This window comes from Anoplolepis gracilipes, chromosome 4 (assembly GCF_047496725.1).
Source record: "Anoplolepis gracilipes chromosome 4, ASM4749672v1, whole genome shotgun sequence".
Classification (NCBI taxonomy): domain Eukaryota; kingdom Metazoa; phylum Arthropoda; class Insecta; order Hymenoptera; family Formicidae; genus Anoplolepis; species Anoplolepis gracilipes.
In genome coordinates this window covers 7,546,280-7,565,091 of record NC_132973.1, presented here as the reverse complement: position 1 = coordinate 7,565,091, position 18,812 = coordinate 7,546,280, and the positions used below count along the sequence as shown (strand labels likewise).

The 18,812-nt window shown below is 32.2% G+C and overlaps 1 protein-coding gene across 9 annotated transcripts in view; it reads left to right on the top strand.

Moving 5' to 3' along the window:
* The window catches only part of Sarm (sterile alpha and armadillo motif), a 104,844-nt gene that overhangs the window by 71,265 nt on the left and 14,767 nt on the right, over window positions 1–18,812 (top strand). For 3 of the 9 annotated variants that reach the window (XM_072890958.1, XM_072890956.1, XM_072890957.1), the window contains 4 exons: window positions 12,781–12,921; window positions 15,557–15,798; window positions 17,192–17,450; window positions 18,138–18,305. In XM_072890958.1, coding sequence (XP_072747059.1) covers window positions 12,781–12,921; window positions 15,557–15,798; window positions 17,192–17,450; window positions 18,138–18,305 — 810 coding nt within the window. Of the gene's footprint in view, window positions 1–352; window positions 584–2,303; window positions 2,511–10,157; window positions 10,407–10,453; window positions 10,736–12,576; window positions 12,677–12,780; window positions 12,922–15,556; window positions 15,799–17,191; window positions 17,451–18,137; window positions 18,306–18,812 lie in introns of those variants that run through there. The other 6 variants (XR_012046563.1, XM_072890954.1, XM_072890955.1 and 3 more) reach the window with 5 other exon arrangements.

Below are 18,812 nucleotides of genomic sequence, written 5' to 3'. Positions count from 1 at the left end.
AGTAGTTGATAAGAATAGAGAAAATTCGAAATTCAGTTTTATAATTAATGCTAAAATTAAATGAGGAAAAAAGAGGGGAAAAAATTATAAAGGAAATTAAACAAATTTATCGTATTTATAATTTCTTAAGTTAATGGGCTTGTAATCTTTGACATTTTGTAGTTTTTGCTTTTATTAATTTTCTCTATTCATCCTCTTTATTTAATGAAATAATAATCGAAAAAAATAAAGAATGTCCAGATGTCTCTTCCTGGAATCCGTCACTGCCTTCTCACCTCGCAGGTAACACCTCGCCCTCCTACCGCGATTATCTCTTCCTCCTCCTCGAAGCCAGCTGATCTTCGACCGCCACCATAGTCGTCGCAACAGCGGCGTCTTCCTCGTCATTGTAAGGTCGTCATCGTTAGTAGACGCGCCGACTCGGTTGACAACGGACGTGTGAATCATCGGTTTGATGATACGATATCAGGAGATCGCGCCAACAAATTGACAGTGCACTCATGAGTCCCGCGCAGTGAACAACAGTTATTTTTACGAGACTGTTCTTTCGAGCGTATCCGCTTCTAAACATCGTGATTTTACCGTACATACATGGTTTTCTTTATTTTTTATTAATTATACTTGCATACTTACTTAGAGTTTGAGAAAAATAATTTAGTTAAGTATAATAAAAATAACAATTAATAAATAACATAAATAGATACAAAAATATGACACTTGGAAGAAAGCGCTTAAAAGAAAATATAAATATATTTAGATTCATTTTAAGGTTGTAATCTCATAATTAATTTCGATATTAATTAACATTAGGTACGAGTATTGCAATTGTGTATTAATTAAATAGTGCCAAAAATCGCGATCTTGCGTGTCATGATAATCGCGTGAAAATCCACGTTTCATTATCGCGTAAAAGCAAAAAAAAAGCGGCTATTCTCGAGATGAAAACGCATCCTCGACACGTGCACATGCAGTCTTGTGTATGCGAAACTCGTCGTCGTTTATGGCACCGACAGCTACGTGACTTCCTCACGGAAACAAAACAGACATTTTGTTTTCTTCACTGATCGGATTTCGTATGCTCGGTATTCGTCGTTTAAAAATGATTACAGTTATCGCTGAAAATTTTATTTATTTTAAATCTAAAGTTTATTTAGTTTAAATCTAAAATGCATTTTTTTACAGATAATCTTTTTCTATGTATTATTTACGTAATCTGTCAGAGTTTTACCGATACATCTAGCTAAATTGTATGTCGATCGAGAATTTCCATTTGCTTGTAACAATTATAAATAGATTAGTTTCTTCGAAATACTTGAAAAAAAACTTGCATTGCAGAAATTTCTTGTCCGCGCATAAACGAGTCGTATTTAAACAGTTGTTTTGCGATGAATTATTACTGTATCAAAATCTGCATATCGAACTCATCGATCTATAACGATACTTCGCGAATATTATTTTGTATTTTTAAGTTAGAAAATTATTTCAATTCTGAAGGAATTAGGTCTCTATTTCTATTTTTCTATTTTTACATTTCCATATTTAAAATATTTTATTTTCTTTGTAGTTTTTCTCTTCAAAAATTCGGAAATTATTTTTGTTCATCTATTTTTGAAATGTTATTCCCGTACGATTAATCATACATTATAAATATTTGATTTCAAATTTCCGGAACTCATTCGCGATAACGACCTTATCTAAGATTACGTGCGATCTTTTCCTGCATGCCGATAAAACGTTGCCGACATCACCTCAGAAGTTTAATCGAACAGATTCCCGCGATCTGGAGTATCGTCTAATAGACATTCCGAGAAATTATGGGGGATCAAATATCGGGTTAGATCGATAACAATTTATTATAATGCTTTATCGTTATTCGCTCCGTTTATATCAATAAATTACAACGTGCTAAGATATCTTTCGTGAAGAATCATTCCGTGTATATGTTGATCTTGCGTATCGTGGGAAACTTGTCTCGTCGCATTTTCTTACGTCAGCACTGATATTTATAAACCGCAGTAGGACAAACTGTTGATTAATTAAGTGTCCAGCAATCAGTCGAAATTAAAATCAGAGAGAACCAAGACTATTATTTAATATCATTTTCGTTATGTTTGAAACAATTTTACAATTTTTTCCGTTTTCTTCATGTGCCTTTTAAGTCATTTTATTTCACATTTTTTTGTATTAATTTTATTATAAAACGGGAAGACTCAAGATGTTTTTTTAAGTAAATTTTGATAATAGATATAGATGTTTGTTTACATATTCTTCAAACATTTAAATGAACAAACTCTTTCATTCAGGCTCTACGAGAGTAAACGTCAACAAACGTGAGCTGTGAAAGAACGTGAAAGTGTGTCACAAATTCCTCCGAGTGTTTAAATTTCCTTGAAGATACCATTATAACCGATTCATGAATGAGCGTCGATAGAGGATTAAACATGCTGCACAAGCATGGGAGCAAGTCACACAGCGCCGTGTATAAGGGCAGAGGCGCTTTTCTAAAATCAGTAAGTTTATCAGAATCACATACACACTTTGTAATTTTTACCTGATATTTTTTTCCAAATCCTACCAGAGAAGAAAGTTACAAACTACGACGAATGAATTTTTTAAAATAATTTTTTCCTATTTATAATCTATTTGATTTTTTTTTCTTTTTCTTGTCTCAAACTTGTTGTTGAATACCGATACCGTTGACGATCTAATCACGACGTCACATCGCTACGTCACGATCCGTTACAAGCGAGAAAGATGCTGTGTGACATCATCGTGCTAAAACGATGGACGATGTCATACGGCCGTGACGTATCGACCTTTCTACGTCACTATGTCTTCGAGGGGGAGTTTAATCCCCCGACTGACGATCAGCGGTCGACACGTGCGCGTGTACTCGCGTGCGCGAATGTTCGCGAGACCAGGTCAGGTCCTCTTTGCATGATGACTAATCTTGTTGATTGTGTGATGATTAGTCGGCGGTTCTCCTTTCGATCGAACTCGCGGCTTGAGAGTACAAACCTTATTTATACTCGCTTTTTCAACCACATTTCTTAATGTCTTGCTGCATCTGAAATTAGATGCATGTTTAAATTTTAGAAAAAAAGCATAATTAACATGGACAGGCTTTTTGCTCAAGAAAATGTGTGCTGCAATTTACGTATCGCTGATGAAAATAACAGTGCCGCCACTTTTTTATAGACGAATTCTGTAAATAATTATGATTGAAATAATCATTAGGTCATTTTTATAAACGTAACTTGTATATATTGTTAGAAATAAATGCTAAAAGTTCTTTAATGAATAAGTGGAGATGTGATTCAACGCATATATATATTCGTATCATATTTTGATTGATGAAATCTTTTGTGATGAATGCAATGATAATATGCAAGATTCTTATTCAAAATTTTCTCGAGAAACTCTGAAGAACTGATGAAGGAAATCATTTGTTACAAACTTGCATACAAAAGCTAATGAGCATCATTAGTACCACATCTTTTTTGCATTACATAAAAATTAAATACAGCAAATTCTTTCTTTTCCTTATCTTTATGATAAATATATATAAAATATATATGATAATATATATATGATAAATATCTATTAAGAATATTAAATAATACATAATTTGTATTATTTCATAATACTAGAAAATCACAGATTAATTTAGTTAAAAAAGATTAATAAAGATTTAAAATCTTTATTATTTAAAATCAAAGTAAAATATAAACAAATTCTAATTTAATACAGCAATATTTTTTATTTCCACTGTGATGTTAAGAATGAAAAAGATAACATTTCCGAAAATTCTTTTTCAAAATTTTTGTAAAATTCTTTGAAAAAGTTATATTTTAGCAGTTTATAAAAGAAAAAAAATGCTCTGTACTGCTTTCCAAAAAGAATAGTAATACACAGAAAATATATGATAAATACACGTTACGATTGACGATAGTCTTTCGAAGCTTGGAAATATTTTCGTATATTTTATAATCAAGATTTTACAACGCACTTAAAACGCATTCGCGAATTCTTTGAAGCATTTTGAACGCGGCGTCCTTTACGACATCGTCGCGAGACAAACGCTTTGCGAAATCTTTCAAATGTGTTAACAACTACTTCTTGGTAGCGCGAATCGTCTTTGCATCGTTTTGGCTTTCATTTTCATTCTTCTCGGAATAATTCACAAGCTTTCCATAAGCTATTCATCTTTGCGAATTGTTTTCTCTGTAACTTAGTCGCTTAATAAATAAGTTGAGTTTTGAAATATTAAATAATATTCTTTTTTCTTGAAAGAAAAGTCTCGATATTCTAAAAAGTTAATTTTAAAAATGAGAACTTATATTTTCCTCCCTTTTTATCTACTTATTTATATTTATAGCAATTTATATTATTTTATTTAATTCAGATTTATGTCTTTTAACTATTGCGTGAGCGCCGATAATAGCGGTGATCACAAGCAGTGTTATCAAGTATGATTAAGTTGAGCTCACGAGTACGGAAATGCCAGGTGTATATAATAAAAATATGTCAATTATTTTTAGTCACAACGCGTACATTCTATTTGTTAAAATTTTATTATTGATTAACTTTTATTATCGATAAATTTACTCAAGAAATTCTTAGCGAATGTACGATTGTGTCATTGATATTTCGGTAAAATATCAAGTAATTAGTCATTTCATTACCTGACTCATCGGGCTACTCGAAAGGATTTTTTATTTATTAATGTCAATCTCAAATCATCTGCCGATCAATCGTCAAATCTTTGCGTCTGATCGCATTACTTCCAATATTTATTAAGAGTTTATATCAAAGAGGTGACATTTTGCCGATGATTAATTATTTAAGTATTCTTAAGTATTGTCAATATATCTGAAATTGTATATAAAAAAAAAAGATAAGGAATAATTACAAAACCTTTATTTTTGGATGATTTTTTAGAGATGATTGAATCAATTTGGAGATTATTTTTAGTGATACATTTCACTATTTATGCATATTACTTATGTGACTTTTTTTTTGTTCAATTGAATCTTTATTTTTATTTTTAGAAATGACTGATAAGAAAATCTTCTAATGTTACATCTTTGATTTGTATATTTTAATTAATTTTATTTTTGAAAAAGAGAACGAATGGAAATAATACGTTAGAGAATCACAAATATAAATACGTTTTTTATTTATTGAACAACAAAATAATAGATAACAAGATAACACAAGGATTAATAGATAACACAATAAAGTTTTAATTTACGGTTGTATGATCGTATGCAATCTTTGCATTTTTAAAATATTGAATAAGATTAAATTGTATATTAAATAAGAAAAAAAGAATCGTGTAAAGATTAAATCAATTATATCAAATAAATTTTTTTTTCTTAAGAAATTACTTTGCTTTAATATTCGAAACTTTAAACTCGTTTTCAAGGCGACTACACGTGTAGTCCAGAAATTCCTATCGTGGTATAATCGTACCAGCTGGCCTCTCTTTTATGTCGCGCATAACCGGTGGTACGTGTGCATGGAAACGCGTTTCTTCTTGCGTTCGGCACAAAGCACCTTTGTTTAAGGCATTACAAGTGTAACATATCAAACATACGAGGAATTTTACTAGCCAAATAATGAGTAATATTTTGACGATGACTGCAGTTGAAAAGACTTAGATCAACGAATAAAAATTGAACACAATATTTGTGTACAAAAAACAGGAAATTTGTTTATTATCTTTGTTGTTATTGTTGCTTTTTCTTTCAATTTTCTAAAAAACTTTGTGTTCATCAATCGTAATTTTATATAGTATTATTATATATAATACTATATATATTTTTAATTATATCTATAATAAAATATTTAAAAAGTATTAATAGATAATAATAATAATATAATATAAATATAATAACAGATAACAATAACTTAAAATAATAAATTTTAATTTATATCTTTAATTTATATCTTAAAAAAATATATTAAAATTTTTTAATTTTAAAAATATAATTTGTACTAGTTATATTTATGCCTTGCATTTCCGAGTATTAGCTCTATTTTGCTAAATTTTTTGTTAATTAATTAAACGTTTTTTATATTTTTCATACATAAAGATTTTTGATAAATTATAAAATATTTGTCAATTTTATTATTCTCTTACACACTGAAAAGATTAAGGCGATACTTTTTCAATAAGTGATGGCTTTTGGGATTTATTTTTATTTTTATTATATATATTTATGAATTATTACTCCAGCATTTATTTAAGCTATAATTCGCGGAGGAATTAAACACGATTATGAACGCAACTTAATACACCATGTATATGACGATAACATCGCTTCTTTGTGTCTGGCAAAAGCCGAGACACTTACAGCTGTCTACCAATGTACTCTCCCGGCAATAAAAGCTCTCGATCAATATATACGATCCCTGATATACAGAGAGACATATTCGATACTGATAACATATTCGATTCTCGCAATATCTTATGCATTTATAATTTTCTTTATTGAAAAATTTATTCTTTTATTAATGTTTCGCTAGAGAAAAATGATTTTGATATAAGTTTCATGAAATAATCCGTTAAAAACAATCAACATAAGAAGGTTGAATTTACTTACTACGAAGAAGATTAAAAAACAAATGGAAATAAATTTGTTTTAACAATAAGGAGAGATAATTTTTCTTTATAGTCATGAGAGAGAGAGAATAAAGGAGAAATCTTTTGGAATTTACAATCTCTTTGGAATTTATTTTTCATTCAAGCAAAATTTTATATCTAATTAAATTTTTGTTGATCCTTTTAATTAATATAATTTCGAGGAAAAAATGTGTGTAAATGTTTGATAGTAAAATGCAATTTTATGTTTATCTAACTGAAATTTTTACAACTCTTGGATCTCTGTGAAATTCATCGCATCGCGGTTTCTTCTCGAGTGTCGACGATTGCTCGACAGCTTTCGGCTAATGAGAGAATTGATCTCGAGCAAGAACGTGAGCCGCAACGCCGCGTCTAAGCGGCGTGTGTTCTAAATTGTTATTGCTGCCGGGCACAGGAAAAAGCCACTCGCAAATGCTATTTACGGCCACCGTAAATCAAACGGCGCCGAAGAGCGCGTGGCTGCCGCGACGCGACTAAAGGCGTGAAATATATTCAGTATAGCTCGCTCGATCCATCGAGGCCCTCTTTCGTGCCCGCATATTTATTCAACGAGTCTCAACATTAGAATCGTGCTTTTGAACTTCGAGGAGGGACCCTCGAGATTCCAGGATCGGAATCGCTGACCGATCATAATTCCCGAATCTCCTCGATTAAAATCAGAGATGGAATGTCGAGTCAAGGTTGGATTTTATTACGAAATATAATTGTAATAAATTCATGGTCTTGTGTTGAGGAAAAATATTAAGAAAAAATTATATAATAATATCTTTATTTCTTCAGCTTCTGCCAAGAAGGGACTTGGTTGCTGGTTACAAAAATTTTTCACTCATCCATCCATACCCGTTCATAACTTTTACAATAATTAAATCTAATATAATATATCATATTATCTCTTAACTTAACAGCCACCTAATCACAGCTATTTATATATATATGTATATATATATATCTTTTCCTCTCCTCTTTTCTTTTTCTTTTCACAGCCTTTTCAATATCTTTCCTTTCTTCTAACACAATTCTTCGTTCCATATCTTAGCTAATATTTCCTTTCCATTACTACCTAAATCTCGGTACCAATCTTTAACTACCTGACATTCTATTACATAGTGTTCCAAGTTGTCTTTGCCTATTTTACAGAATCTACACCATTTATCTTTTTCTTCTTTCCAATATTTATTACTTTCCTCCATATTTCCACATCTTACTTTAAGTAACGCACGTATCTCATCTCCATATCTGTCTCTTTCTAAAATTTCCCTGTTCAGATAACTTGGAATGCTAAAACCTCTTCCTATTTCTTTATAGTTCTTCTTATATTTCGTATCTCTTATCCTAGCATTTTCTATTTGCAATTGAATATCTTTTTCCCTCTTCCTAATAAGAAAAAATTATATAGATTATTGATGAAAATGTCAATGCAGTTAATAAAAATATTAATAAGCTACATTTAAATAAAATAATATTAATTAAACATATAGACATCATTTATATCAATATGATAATGGGGTTTCCATTGTATGTCGCGAGTACACCCGGTATATTTTTGCCGAAATTCCGCGGCTACGAGTTTCCTCGCGCACCTCGCCGGACCACATTCCGCTCTTTGTGTCTCTCTTTTCCCGCAGACGGAATGCCATGCTTCTTTCTTCGCGGCCGATGCTTCGCGGTCGATGCTGATTTATGACGGTTGAGTTAAGCGATTTCCGCGCAAGGATACCCTGACAAAGTGGCTCCGGTTGATTATCCATATCTTTCGGTGAGAGAGAAAGAGACGGAAATAAGAAAGTATGTGGTTTTTTATGCGTCCGTCGTATAGCTTGCTCGTAATGCATTATCTGAAAAGTTTATGAAAGGACTTCTCTGACACGGTGAAACAGCTGAGTTTCATCATTAATGTCATGTTATAATACTCGGGTAAATCTTTTCTTTTTATCTTGCTTTATCTTGTATTGCTATAAAAAATATAAAAATCAATTTGTTCGAACTTTTGCATTATGTAAAATTTCAAAATTTTCAAATCAAATTTTTCCTGGGAAATTCTGCAAACCTTGAAAGTAAAAATTTTAAAGAAATTCAAGTAAGCAAAGAGTATAGACGAAAGTCTGTGAGAAAAATTGCTACATACTTGCTTGCTTTTAATATCTTGAAAAATCTAACATAAGGCCTTTTTGATCGGCGCTTTGTATCCTTCCTCGAACTGGAGATCAGAAAGATCCGACATTCCTTTAGAGCATAAATCAGTCAAAGATTATCACATAGTGATGTATAATTTCATTTAAAAAAACACCTAATCAATATTGTAACATTTTTATATTTTCTAAACTTTTGGCTTTTTTGTGCATATCTGTTTATTTCTATTTTTATAAAATGTTAAAGAAGTATTTCCATTTCTTTCAAACAACGTAGTTTTTCTGCCTTTTTTTAATTCATTGAATTGCCGAGCAAATTTTTAATTTGTTGAATTGCTAAGCAAACTTTATTCAACTCTACGGAATCTTAATAAAAAATTATATAATGAATGACACTATGATGAATGTGAACGATAATTAATGCAACAAGTGCTGCACGTTTCGCAACAATATTTAATTTATAATCAATGAAAGGCAGCGTGGAAAAGTGAATGAAGCGACAAGTTCCTCGATGATTCTTCCCCTAAAATTGCTCCCTCGTAAATTATCTACCACAAGTGGCTGACTGCTAAGCACTTCAACAGATACACTGTCAGCCAAAGAGATAGGAAAAAAGATGTGTTTCTTACATAATGACGTTAACAAAAAAACATCTCTTTGCCACCGTCGTTCTGGGAAATGAACATTTATCGTCGTCCCATTTGGACTACGTGTGATTCTCATCTTAATCGAGATTGAAAAATCTATTGTTTTTTTGCAATACATAAGCTTTCCGGAATTGCGACATTAATTAGAACGTTTAACGTCTTTAACTCTCTCAATATTGTCATCTTTCATTTTAATTTTCTTCAAGTGCACGTGTAAAATTTTATTGATTCCGTACACTTCTAGATCAATTTCTGAATATATCACGCTGTTATACATACAAACACGTCTAATAAAGAAGAAAATTTTATTTAATTTTTCCATTTTATCTATTTTATTTATCTATTACAGGATTTATCTTTTACAGGATCATTCCATTTGCAGCAAGATTCTATCTATTTAATCTCCTGCTATCTATTTAATCAGTTTTAATTTAATCGGCTAATTTTATCGCTCGATCTATCTAATCAATATTCTATCGAATCTTTTTCCAACATAATTATTCAACTCCACGCCTTGTTATGGACAAGAGGCATAAAAAAGAGGCAAGAAAGCAAAGTCCGCAAACTCGTCTCACTCTATCATTTAAATCTCCACGGTTCACGTTTCTCATGTCATTTTAACTCGCCGGCGCTCACGTGCGCGCGCGGTTTACGGCGACGGCGTCGCGCGCGTCACGTGACCCGCGTCACGTGACATGTGTGTCGCGTCGCACGAGCGGTAACGTCGTTCCTCAGTGCGAGCGCGACCGGCGCGCGCAATGTATGTCGATTGTGGGGTTGTGTTGTCGCTCCTCGCGTCAGCGGTCGTCGCCGGTACGCGACGTACTATCCGTTCGCGCGACCTCGGCTCTTTCGTCGCCGACCCGCCGTAACAACGACGTGCAGTCCGTTTGTCCTCGGAATCTCCTTTCCTCTCCTCGATCGTCGCCACGGACTACGTGTGGATTACGTGGCGAACGGACGCCAGCGAGCGTCAGCTGGGTGCGCATTTTTTTATCTCACCTCGCTTTTCTCCGTCGCAGGAGGATCAGAGAGATCCGAGGAAGAAAATCGGAGTTCTCTTTGATGTTCCCGAATGACGATTGTTTAAGAATGTTTGAAGGGAAGATTCTTTCCCGCGTTATTCACGAGATTCTGAAATAACTAGGGACAGCCGTATGCTGTACTCGCGAAGACAGATGTTTTGTTTTTCTCTCGCACGATAATACACCGTGTCAGCTGTCTTTGTCTGGGAACGGCACACATTAAGCGATCGCTCACGCGTACAAAGATACACAGCTGGACTGGCGCATGCAGCTTCCGGTTTTCGTGTAAGAAACTAACCTTACTTGACACTTTATTAAACCTATCAGTCAAAGTTTAAATTTACTTTGTATTTTTTTCAGTTTATTAATTTATTAATTTTTTTCGTTAAATTTAAACTTGTTAAATGTGCGATCTTTTTAGAAAGAAAGAAAGAGAGTAAAGGAAATATAACAGATCTCGTTTGAATTTGATTTATACGTTTTTTGATGATATTTGTAGCTGAAATATTTTAACTCACTTAATCGGAAAGGCTCAAGATCCTTGATTTAAAAATATACTATTTGCTTTTGAAGTACTCTATTTTTATTAGTTTTAAACAAGAGTCTTTCTGATCGCTTCACAATCAAGTGCTTACAGAGTTGTCTTTTGTTTTATTTATTTATTAACAAACGCAATTTAAAAACTTTTTATTTATTAATTAATATTTTTTTATTACATTATATGTACGTAATAGTTAAATATATTATAATTATATAGTAAAAGTAATAGATAATAATAGATAATATTTTAGAAGCTATAAAGGATTAAGCTGATTCTACGTCGATCAATATTGTTGAATCGGGTTTGTTTTTCTTCTGATCGAAAGAGAATTGCGACGCGATACTAAATATTGCTCGAAAGATGCCGGATATTGCGCCTCTCGCGTACACACGCGTATTGCACGCGCCCACGCCTATGCAAATCCCGCGGAATTATCGAAAGAGTGCATGCATGGAATGTAATGTATCGCCCATCCACGCACGTCTCGCGATAGTTGCATTTGTCCCGATTATATAGTTGCACTGCATTCAAGTCGCGATCTTGAATGTAATGCAACAATACTGCGGTACATTACAACAATACTATATATTTTGGCGCGTTTGACTAATTACACATTATTATGTGTTGCATAAAGTTGATTATAAATAATTAAAATAGCAATTATTGAGTAATAATTAAACATAAAGAAAATGCCGAATTTAGATAATAATATTGTTAAGTGTGTAAATCTATAAATCGTGCAACATTTGGACAAAGTTTATTTTCTTTGAATTATTACATGCAGAAAGATTAAAACACTTGTGTTAGTTTCAGCGATGTGGATTATTTACATTGTAAAGTTACTTATCATATATAATGTAATTTCTGTAAATATATATATGAATGATGTAACAACAGAGCGTAAATAGTAAATATCTCCAAAAAAATTTTGAATGTTTCCAGGCAGCTAATTTCGAAATCGATATTTTTTTATCGATCTCCTTCAACTTATACAACAGAGAATGTCCTAAGATTACACGAACATTTAATTCTGGTTATGAAGAAGAGAGTATAATAGTTTGGTGTACGAAATACGCTAGTTTTATTTGTATGTTACATTCACTTTATTTTTACACAGTTTCATACATTAATTATTCGCGAAGGAACTTGCTAATGAGAGATCATTCTGGAATCGCGTTTCGAGACATGTATCCGTGTGCAAGCTATTACACAATTATCGGACGAGTTTAATCGGACATCCAGCGTTTATGTCGACCTCAAGCGGCCTCGAGCATATCCGATAGCAATTCCCGCTGGTAGAGATTGGGAATCGCTACGCGAGACTAGAAAGCTCGATCACTTTAAGAGAATATCGGTGTTGGAACAGATCCGGGTTCGATCGCGCGTTCCACGAACTTTTTATTAATGAACGTGTGGGAGCTTGCTTTGCATATTTCGCTCGTTTAAGCAAACGCATAGTTTCATAATTGCAACGCGTAGTTTCCTCACAGTTCCGGTCAATGCGATCAGTCTTTTGCCTCGGGTCTTGCCAAAGTCACGCTGCCAATCGCTTCTCAGGACTTATTATTAGTCCCTTGCGGTCGACGAGATGCAACTTTAGTTTAATTAGTGCGCAATTAAAACGCGCGTGTATACGTTTGTTAACATATATATATATATATATATATTGTGTATAAATAACAAAAGTGAATAACACGCATATACATTTTTATTACGCAATAAATAAATATATAAATATTGATTATCTGTGTGCGATGTTTCGTTAACGATGCCGATACGCCTGTTGCAGATGTCGGAATTTCCAGTGGACGGAAGCGAGAACGGGGACATGCATACCGTCATGGAAAACTTCCAAAAGAAGAACAATCTGGTAACCGGCAGGACGCATCACGTCACCCATCACCCGCAAGTCACCACTACGTCGTCACAGGTGATAATGTCTTGCTTTTTCTTTTCCTCTTTACTTGTTTCTTAAATATTTGCTTATACTTCATTTCGAGAAGTTCTCGCGATTCTTTCGAAAGAAGAAGAAATGCCGGCACTCGTATCGTCTACGTTTCGAGTATTTTCTGCTAATTGACACGCCCGAAAAATATGATCTTTATTCGAAATAGTTTTGAAAATTCACTGTGCGACACCTGTGTAAATTCAAGTCTTTAAAGACGGTCTTCCTTTCTATAAATAAGAAAAATTAATGACAGGAAGTAGAAGAAAAAAGTTATCGAAATACGCTTTTTAATCGTAAATTTCAAATAGAATTTAAATCACAAACAGCACTTTTGCTTTATACAAGAGTCTGACAAAAAAACTTGATGATTTTCAAGTTAAAACCATGAAGCGCACTTTCCTATATTAATAAATTTTTTTTTAATAAATATACAGGACATATTGTGTTATTTATAAACATATAAGTAACTTTAAATGTCTATAAAGAGTGTTTATGGCATACATTATTTCCATACTGCATATATAAAAAAATTTGTAATATGTGATGTACTTTATAGTATTAATTCAAAAATTATCAGGTTTTTCTTCTCCGAACCTTGTGTATTTCTTTTATTAAATCCAATTATACACAAACTATTAAATTTTATTAAATTATTAATTCTGAAAAAAAGTATTTGACAAATGAAATTTTTCCACGTGCCATATTTTCGATTCGGATATATGTCGAAGACCTACACTCTTCTGCACACTTTGCACATCTTTATGCATATTTAGCAGAAACGAGTGGCGTCGTGCTGCAATATATATTTGACTTTGCTGCTTCAGGGAAACGTGATCGTTGCCTTTTTCGTGACTGTTTCTTCTAATTTAACGATTACGCGTGAGGATTACGCAGTCTTTAATATTCACGTTAGCTAGAAGTGTCGCGCTGTTTTTCGACGCCCACGATCTGAGACGAATTCCCTGAAAATGTATACAAGGAAATTTCGAATTATTCATTGATTATGAGTTTATTACAACAATTTGCTAAAAGCGCCAAAAATAATAATCGCCATCATCGCTCGTCAAGTCGGTCGATTCGCCTGACAAATTCGCTTTTGGTTTTCATTCTTTCTTTAAATTATTTATTGTTTTATTTTTTAAGCTGTAAAATATTATTATTATCGTTATTAATTAACAATTATTTTAAATATATATATATATATATATATATATTTGATTATAAATAAATAAATATATATATGTATTCGAGTTCAAGCGACAAATTATATAATTTAAATCAGACTTAACTCTTATCTCGAAAACAACACTATTTTCTGCTAAATGTAAATACGAAATTTCGCGAATCAAATTCAATGTCATTTCTGTAAAATGACGACACACGTGACTTTCGACATCGTGGTTTAACATCGAAATGACTCCGTTTTACGAGCGAAATTATTTATCGGTCCATCTCCGCTGATCATTGAGTAATCAGAAATCACGATCGCTGGACGAATGATCATAGGCATTTACGCAATATGGTCGCCTACGCATTTTTTTCTCATTATAATTTAATTCTACGCAATCTCCCGATGAACCTTGATGTTGCGTTTCAAGGTCCCTTCTCTCAACGTTTTCTCGCTTTCGAGAGAACATTGCCTTTTTCTAAATTTACTGGGCCCTTTTAGTCTCCAGTCGCCTTAGTCGAGTTATCGTGCGTCTCGTAATGATTGCTGGCCGACCGCCAATAGTCACTGCTGTGGTATTATTCTCTTATCTTAGTAAATACTGTTTACATTTCTACATTTATAATTTTTTTTCAAAGAATTGTTTCCTCGAGATATTTTTCAATTTATGCGAAACAATCTAATGCAAAACATTAAATGTATATAAGAGACTTATCATGATTATCGAACAAAATTGAAAATAAAATACTACACGGAAAAGTTTTGAAATAAATTTTAATTAAGGTTTTACAATATGTCCTTAAATAATTTTTTAGAACATTTAAACTGTCAGTAAATTGTATTTAAAACGCAACAGAAAAATGGTAAATTTGTCACAAGTATATCTAATAATATTGTATGATAATTTTATTGTTAATTATATTAAATTATTATGTAGTTTTAAGTGAGAATTAAATTAATTATTATACAGTTTTATAAGTGATAATTAAAAATTTGTTCTTACATTAAAAATATATAAAAATGTTGTTTTAAAAATATGTTTATTATTATATTATAACTTAATACAAGTATTTATTTTTTAAATTCACAAGTTAACAAAATTTATTCTATACGATCATTAATTTAGAAAGTAAAAAGGAGATGTGTTTACTATGAAAGAGATAATTTGTATGTAACATATATATGATATATTTATTATTATGTCAATATTATTATATTTATTATTGCATTCTCATATTTAGATTGATCGAAAAATTTAGACCCTTAGTAAATAAACTACATAGTATTATAAATTTATATTATATACATATTATTATTAAATTATTATAAAATAAAAAAAAAGAAAAGAGAAATTTTAAGATAAAGATAAAAGATAAAAGAGAGGGGCAAAACGAATGAGTCATCTTACGTGGATTTTAAATAGAACGAAAACGGCTTTTGACTCGACAGATGCTGACGACAAACCAGAGCCAACGCCAGAGTAGCAGCAGCACTAGTACCAGTAGTAGTAGCAGCAGCAGGGTGGCCAAGTCCTCGCAGAGGATTCTCACCTCGTCCTCGTCGAGTGAGATGAAAGCGAGCTCCATGAAGAGCGATCTGACGGAACTCAAGCGCGGCATCTCGGAGATGAAGAACATCTCGACCAATTTTTCACAACGGCTGCGCAGCAGTATGGAGAACCTCGTGGACAGGTTGGTTCATTCTCAAGTCGATCAACAATCCTCGAAATTAAATCTAACTGTAATTAATTAACTCCACTATAGATTGTAAATTAGAGTGACTCTTCGGATTGTTGAGAAGAAATTTAGTGTTTTGAAACAGTGTTCAATAAAGGTATATCGAATGAGTGTTTATAAGGAATACATATGTCATGTTGAGTGTTTTGCGAAAATGATACGTGATTTTGCGTGCTTTTCTCATACAAGTAATTGATATTTTTAGAACATCTTTGAGTTTGCCAGCGTGACGAATCTAATATTTATCATTGCGTGATATGTTTTTGGCTATTTCAACGCGCAGATTAATTTTCAAAATTTGTCTACTATTTATATACAATTATATAAATTATATATTTTTTAAATTGAATGTCTAAAATATAATGGACTATTATTTCAATATTTCATTTTACAGTACTTAGCTTTTTTATAAAATTTCGTTAAGCAAATATTACATAAAATAAGACTTATTATAAAATCAAAAAATCAAAATTCAAAAGCTTTAGCTGTCAGTAATAATTCGAGAAATAGTTGATTCCCGTTGAAATATCAGAGGTTCCTTCAATCAGTTTTACTAAAAAAGTTCAGTGATTCATTTCCTTCGATGTCTAAAGGTTCAGACACGTGTTTAAATTTCATAACTAAAACGTTTGCAACTGAAAGCTCTGAAACGCGTCAACGGTGAATATTTGTATATGTATAATTTCGATTTGCGTGTTATTTTCAAGACGGTCGGATTATTTTTAACACATTACTCACGTGTCATTTTACATACTTTGGAATGCGAGGTAATCTTTCGTCGCGATTATATCACGTAGTGAAAGATAAATAAAGTACATTGTATACAAATTTACTAATCTACATAAAAATAGCCTAAAATGTTTTGTCTGCTCACTGTATATTTTGCCAATCAATAGTAGTATATATTATATTTGAACATATTATCGTTTCTATAAAGTGATTCAATGATATATAAATAAAGAGATGATTTTATTTGAAAATATTGAAAATTATAAAATAAAATTACACAAACCGTTTTATTTATAATATTAATTTTTTGAAATTACAAAACATAAATTTCTTTTATTATTTAAATTTGATATATATAAATATTTTAATGTCCAAAATGATAGTTTTTCTATTTACAATATATTATTTTAATTTTTGTTTTACACATTTTTCTTAAAAATTCTTGGTTTATAAATTGTTTATCTTATTTTATTTTGTTTAATTTTTATTTCACTTTTGTGCATCAATTGTGTATATAATTATAATTATTTTTTATATGAATAATATGAAATGTAAATATCTGTAGGTAACATAAGCTAATAGAGTCTGACATCACGAGTCTTTTTTGTCTATTTTGTAGAGATGGCAATGGACCGGAAGAGACTAATCTCACGGAGCCATTGGTAACTTTTCCGGATGCGGATACGCCGCCACCTGTCAGCGACGCTGTTACATTGACGGGCGGTTCTCCGTCCCAATTGAGTTCCCTGAATTCTCTGAACAATCTTCATCACGGCATGAGTCCACCGATAAATATACCTAATATAGCGAATTTACCTGCCGGTCAAGAAACTATGAAGTTTGAACAGAAAAAGATGACCAGCGCCTCTAAAACAAAGGTGAGCGATGTCTTTCTTGTTTCATATTTCTTTTTTATTATCCCTTAAATATAAATAAACAAATTATTGTTCTATATTTATTACTTAAAATTGACTATATCCGTTATTAATTAAAAAAATAATTAATATAGTTAAATACAATAGTAAAACTATGGAAATTAAAAAAAACTATAATATTCATATTAAAGAAAACTGATCTTGTCTAGATTTACGAGAGATTTCATCCAGGCTTTGATTAGAGATTTGATTAAAAAATAATAATAAAAATAGAAATAATAAATTAAAATAAAATACGGAATATATTTATCAATATATCGAGACAGCGAACCTTATAATATTGAAAAAAAGAGTTAATTTCGCACGCTATCAGTACATGAATTCATCGAGTTATTTGGCAGGTCTCATGTGTTCTTTGAAAATACATATTTGATAAGAATTGTATGGATGATTCAGCTCGGATTTGTCGAGTAAAGCATGTTCGATAGACGCTACTAACATCGACGATAACGTTTAGAACGGATGTTTAATAGCTGAGGTGTGGTTTCCTCCAAGTAGTCTAGGTCAAGGACTGCAAGTCATCATCTTAAAGTGTTGCACTTTAATATTGCACATAAAGCGTCTCAGATTTGACCAGTTTGTCTGGTTTCACTCTTCCTTCGCGCTTAATCGTCAATCTGTTTCCACTAGGTCGTCACGGATGGATTTAGCGCCGAAAAGGCGACGGCGAACAGTGCCGAGATGAGAGCCCTGCAAGCTGGCGATGTCTCGTATAAGGAACAGAGCGCCGCGACGGCGGCGAGGGCACGCGTCGAGCTCGACGGCGTCTCGGCAGAAAAAAGCGTCGCTGCCGCGAGGGTGAGTGTAATTTAATTTTTGAATAAATAAAAAGATGCCAAACTGAATAATCATTTCCGCTTTTATAATAAAGAATTCATGGCAATTGTGTATCTATATAAAATAAAAAGAAAAACAGCAAATGCGTGCGAAAGATAGAAATCAATTGAAATATACATAGATAAATAAAATAAAAAAAATTGAATAAAGAGGAAAACGTACTGACCGATATAAACATTAAAATAGAAATATTCGCGAATGAGTCGAAAAACACAAATGCATCAAATTAAACTCTTTGCGCTCTTACGATCTCCGGTCTGGCGTGAAGTAGATGTAAACACGATCAGAATAATTTAGGAGAAAGTTTGCGTATTTTAATACCTCTTGTAATTAAAGAGAGATTTATAAACAGAGGTTCGAGCGCGTTGGTATACAAAAGTGGTGGTAGCTTGAATGAAAAATCGTAGGTGGACAAAGGAGACTCTTTCAAGGTTTTCTCAGCGTCCGTCGCTCTCGCTCTCTTTGAGC